General features: G+C 51.4%; 1 protein-coding gene across 1 annotated transcript; it reads right to left on the reverse strand.

Annotated features, from left to right (window-relative positions):
* Window positions 1-279: 279 nt before the first annotated feature.
* Window positions 280-2,395, reverse strand: P2ry2 (purinergic receptor P2Y2). The gene has a single exon (XM_051149053.1). It carries the CDS (start codon window positions 2,392-2,394, stop codon window positions 1,264-1,266), a length of 1,131 nt encoding a protein of 376 aa, XP_051005010.1. The 5' UTR covers window position 2,395; the 3' UTR covers window positions 280-1,263.
* Between the last annotated feature and the right edge of the window lie 2,814 nt (window positions 2,396-5,209).

Genomic DNA, 5,209 nt, shown 5'->3' on the forward strand with positions numbered 1-5,209 from the left:
GCTGGTCCTGCCCACTTCCCTGCATTCTAGGGGTCGCATGGTCCAGGCTACTCAGCATGATCTGTGCTGAAGTATCCTGCACCGGCTTTTAAGAACCAGCTGTTGGGCAGGTGGGGCATCTACCTGTAATCCCAGCACTTTGGCGATGGAGGCAAGAGGGTAAGGAGTTCAAGGTCAGCTTCAGCTACTTGGCAAATTCAAAGACCACACCTGAGATTTTGTCTAAGCAGCAACACCCTCACCCACCCACCCCCTTCCAGGAAAAAGAACCAGTTGTCAATTTTTAGGAATTTTGCAAAGAGGTTGTCACTGTGTTGGTAATTTGTAATTGAAATTGGATTGGCCACAGTGGCATTGCTTGCACCACAGCAATTGGCAGTGTTATAAATAAAGCCCCCACCCCCGCCAGTTCAGTTAAATGGTTCAAAGTTTACCAGCACATGTGAGGTTTTGTGAGCTGGGGAACCAACTCCAAGAACTGGAATTCTATTTGACTCTTCTCCATGCTTGGCATAGTGCAATACAGACGACAGTGGCTTAAAAGCAGGGTTGGCCTGGGGGTGTGAGGAGGGATCCCTGATCCGAGACTCTGGGAAAGTGGTAGTAGGAAGGCAGGTGGCAGACATAACAGGCCCTTGTGTGGGTGGCGACAGGTTCCCAGGCCGTGCCCCTATTCTCTGACCATGCAGCAGAGCACAGCCCAATAGGTGGCTCGGCCTTTCATATCCGTTATGCTTTCAATCTGCCTTCCAGCCCAGGGGAGCCTCCAGATGGATCTGACATCAGTGCTCAGATGTTTGTCTCTTGGCCTGAGGGCCCTCCTCTGAGATGAGTCCACTGTAGTGCCCAGGTCCATCCCAAGTCGCCATGGGAACTCAGCCCTGATTACCCACAGGTGTCCTCTAGTCACCTTGGGATTCTACTCCTAATCCAAGTAGCTAGCCCAGACTCTGCTGCGTCCTCGATGGGCCTGCTTCTTCCTTGGGTTTGCCTCGGCCTAGGTACCTTGGCAGGAAAGGCAGCTGTCTGTACAGGAGTCAGGCGGCGTTGCCTTTCTTAGGATATGATTTTCCAACTCACACATGCAAGTGATTGGGGACTTTGGGGTCCTGTTACTCCTTTGAACCACAGGATGAGTATCCTGATCCGCTGCCAAATGAGAGTCATTGATGATCCATATAGAAGGACATCAGCCCATTTGAACAAGCCTTGGTCCCCGACAACTCCCCCACATGAACCAGCACCTTCCTGAAGGGCTCTGACCTATAGACGAATGTCTTTAGTCTCATTCCCAGTTGGTGTGGACTCTGTCCGTCTTGAGTCATCATTGCTGATGGACAAATTTTTTCTCACTGTGTCAGTTCTGTTAGGCCTGTGAAGGCCCAGCTTGCGACGAGCCTGGGGGCTCGGAGTGGGCTCTGTGGGTGGCTTGGCATCACGGGCAAAGTGGACAAGTCTCTGCCCTGCCAGGAAGTATAACACAGGGTCAAGGCAACTGTTGGCACTGGCCAGTGGCCGGGTGATCTTGTATGCCATGTTGATGGCATTGAGAGTGTGGCAGCTGAGGTCAAGTGACCGGAAGGAGTAGTAGAGGGTGCGGGTGACATGGAAAGGCAGGAAGCAGAGGGTAAAGACAGCCAGTACCAGGGCAATGGTGCGTACAGACTTGCGCTTGGCCCGGGGCAGGCCTCCCGTGGTCCCATAAGCGGGTTTGAGCAGCCGCCGGGCCATGAGCACGTAACAGACCAGGATGACAGAAAAAGGCACAGCAAAGAGCAGAGCCAGCATAACGGAGCTGTAAGCCACAAAATGGCTAAAGAGCTCTCGGGCCGAGGTGTCATGGCAGGTGATGCGGTTCCCCCGCACACTGGTGGTGACGAAGTAGAGCACGGGTGCCTGGCAGGCCAGCACCAGCCCCCATACAACCGCAGCCACGCGACGGGCATACCGGGCCCGGCCCCAGCGCAGGGAGTGCAGAGGGCGCAGGACACCCAGGCACCGGTGCACGCTGATGCAGGTGAGGAAGAGGATGCTGCAGTAGAGGTTGGTGTAGAAGAGGAACCGCACAAACTTGCAGAGAACCGTGCTGAACGGCCAGTGGTCACCCTGGGCATAGTAATAAACCAGCAGTGGCAGGGAGGCTGCGTAGAGAGAGTCAGAGACTGCCAGGTGAAACATGTAAGTGGTGGAAGCGTTCCAGGTCTTGAGGCGGCACAGGAAGATGTACAGAGCCACGACGTTCAGGCACAGACCTAGCACACACACCACGCCGTAGGACACGGGCAGCAGCACGTATTTGAAGTCCTCGTTGAAGCGGCACTTGTAGCCCAGTTCATCCCCCTCCCAGGAGCCATTGGGGATAGTGCTATTCCAAGGGTCCAGGCCTGCTGCCATTGCCCTGCAGGAAAGGGAGGTGTAGAGAAGTCATCAGGACTGGGGTGCAGAGGTCCCCCCTTGCTATGATTTGTTGAAGGTGAGAGTGACAAGGCTTAGCTTGGTGACAGATGGCTTACTTAGCAGGCAGGAGGCCCTGAATTTATACTCCAGTAACACACACACTAAAGATTTGCCTAAGCCAGGCCGAGGCAGAGGCAGAGGCAGGAGAGCTGTGAGTTTGAGGTCTGCTTGGGCAGCCTGGGCTACATAGTCAGGATCTATCTCAAAACAGACAAAACAAAACAACAACAGCAACAACACACACACACATGCACACGCACATGCACACACATACACACACACATCCACTTGTTTACCCAAATCAAGACACCCCCCCAGTCCCCATACAGGGTCTCATTATGTAGCCCTGGCTGTCCTGGAACTTGCTGGCCTTGAACACACGGATATCCACCTGCCTCTGCCTCCAGAGTGCTGGGATTAAAAGCCTGTGCCACCACTCCCCAGCTCCAAATCAAGACTTGTATTGTCACGTCACCTGCAGCTCTCCTGCACCCAGCATCTCCTAAAGGCCCCCAAAACTTATAAGATCCATGAAAATCAACATCACATAATTCTAACTTCACAACAGGGTGAACCAACAATAGTCTAAGCTGACTGCAGCCCACCAGCTTGTTTTTGTAAGAGAGGCAGGGCTGGAGCCCAGCCACATCCATCTGTTGAGTGGAGCAGGTGTAATCAAGGCCACGTGGTCTTCAAAGTCTGAAATATTTACTCTCAAAACTGCTGACCAGTGCTCTAAACCCCTGGATCTGAGAGCTCAAGATGGAGGACTCAAAGGTTTGAAACTGAGACCCGGGGTTTCCAGAGGGTTATAATGTCAGATTATAGAAGCCGGGCGTGGTGGCACACGCCTTTAATCTCAGCACTCTGGAGGCAGAGGCAAGCAGATCACTGTGAGTTCGAGGCCAGCCTAGTCTACAAAGTGAGTCCAGGACAGCCAGTGGTATGCAGAGGAACCCTGTCTCAAAAAATCCAAAAAACCAAAAAACCAAAAACAAAAACAAAAATCAGATTATAGGAAGTGGCCTCAATACAGGAAGTGACCCCCTGGAGCACCCCAGTACCCACTGCCCACTGAGGCTTCTCTGGTCTGGGCATCCAGCATGCCTGAGTCCTCACGGACTCCTAGCTTTAAAATTCCTTCTCCAGTCTCTAGGGGCTGGAGAATTTGTAAGGGTCCGTCTCTCTCTCCCGTCACGTGGTTTCTTGAGCAACTTTCCTTTTAGATCTTTAACCTTTGGTTTATGGGTATGGGTGCCTTGCCTGTGTGTGTCTCTGCACCAGGTGTGTGCCTTGTACATGCAGAAGTCAGGGGATTCCCTGGGACTGAAGCTATGGAGACCTGTAGACTGCTCTGTGGGTGCTGATAACGGAACCCTAGTCTTCTGCAAGAGCAACAAGTGCCCCTAACCACCCAGATATTTCTCTAGTCCCCTTTTCAATTTTTAGAAAGAAAGGTGTTATTTCTATATTCTGGCAGTTTCTACATCTGCAAACTGCAGTCCCGTTCTCTATCTGTGAGGGGGACAAGCAGTTGGGGCGGCGACCTTCTTGGAGAGTCCAAGGAAATCTGGGGTTGCTGTGGGATTAGGGGAGGGCAGGGGCTTCTTTGGTGGAGTAAATTTAGCTTCTCTGGGCCTTCCCTGGTACAGAGGCACAGGATGTCTTTCCACCGGCTCTGTGCCTTCTACTTTGTCCCATTCTGGCCAGCCAGTGGATAATGAGTGCCTGGAGGGCAGGCAGCCATCTTCCTCCTCTCTGCATTCCACCCCGTGACCACTGAGATCTCTTTCAATTAGGGTGAGGAGATGCACACCTGCCATCCCAGCACTCGGAGAGGCTGAGGCAGGAGAAGCAGGAGTGTGAAGCCAGCCTGGCTACACAGAAAGCCACTGTCTCCAAACAGTGGGAGGCTGGTAAGATGACTCAGCTGGTAAAGGACTGACGCACTGAGGTCAATCCACCCACACAGTAGAAGGAGAAGCTCTCTCAAGTGGTCCTCTGGCCTTCACGTGTGCACTGTGGTACATGTGCGCCAAGGACGTGCATGCAAAATAATCAGCAGACATCACAGATATGAAGGTATGTGATGAAAAAGAAAGTGACAGCTCTTCCTGAGCTAGAGTAGAAAAGTTTTACCCAAAGGGCCCTAAGGCAAGACGTGACCTAATACAGCATGGTAAGTAGGGAATAATTTGCTTCCTTCACTTTCATTTTCCTGAAATAATAACGTTGTATGTCTACAGAGGGCGAGATTGTGTGGCTAAATCTTGTTTTATTGAACAGATTCAAAATAAATAAAGTGTTTTAATTTATATATCTTATGTATACGAATATTTTGTCCACACGTATGTACATGGAACGTGTGTGTGCCTAATACCTGCAGAAGGCGGGTCAGATCCCTTGGGACTGGAGTTAGGGATGGTTGTGAGTCACCATGTGAGTGCTGGGTCTTCTGCCAAAACAGCAAATGCTCTTAAGCACCGAGCCATTCTTCAGCCCAGAAATACTGATTTTAAAATGTACGTGTATGAGTTTTTGCCTGGATGTATGCATACACTATGTCATGCAGGCAGAAGAAGGCATCTGGTGCCCTGGGACTGGAGTTATGAGTGACTGTGAATCGCCAATGGGACTCAAACCTGGGTCCTCTGCAAAAAAGCTGCTAGGCCATCTATCTAGCCCCAACAAACAGTAAATGTAACAACAAAAGCTTTTTAACCATAGTATTCCCCCCTTGGTGGCACTTCTT

This window comes from Acomys russatus, chromosome 7 (assembly GCF_903995435.1).
Source record: "Acomys russatus chromosome 7, mAcoRus1.1, whole genome shotgun sequence".
Taxonomy (NCBI): Eukaryota; Metazoa; Chordata; class Mammalia; order Rodentia; family Muridae; genus Acomys; species Acomys russatus.

What these genes read in the sequence shown, in the direction of transcription:
- P2ry2 (XM_051149053.1), bottom strand. Translation starts at nt 2,394, where the DNA reads ATGGCAGCAGGCCTGGACCCTTGGAATAGCACTATCCCCAATGGCTCC.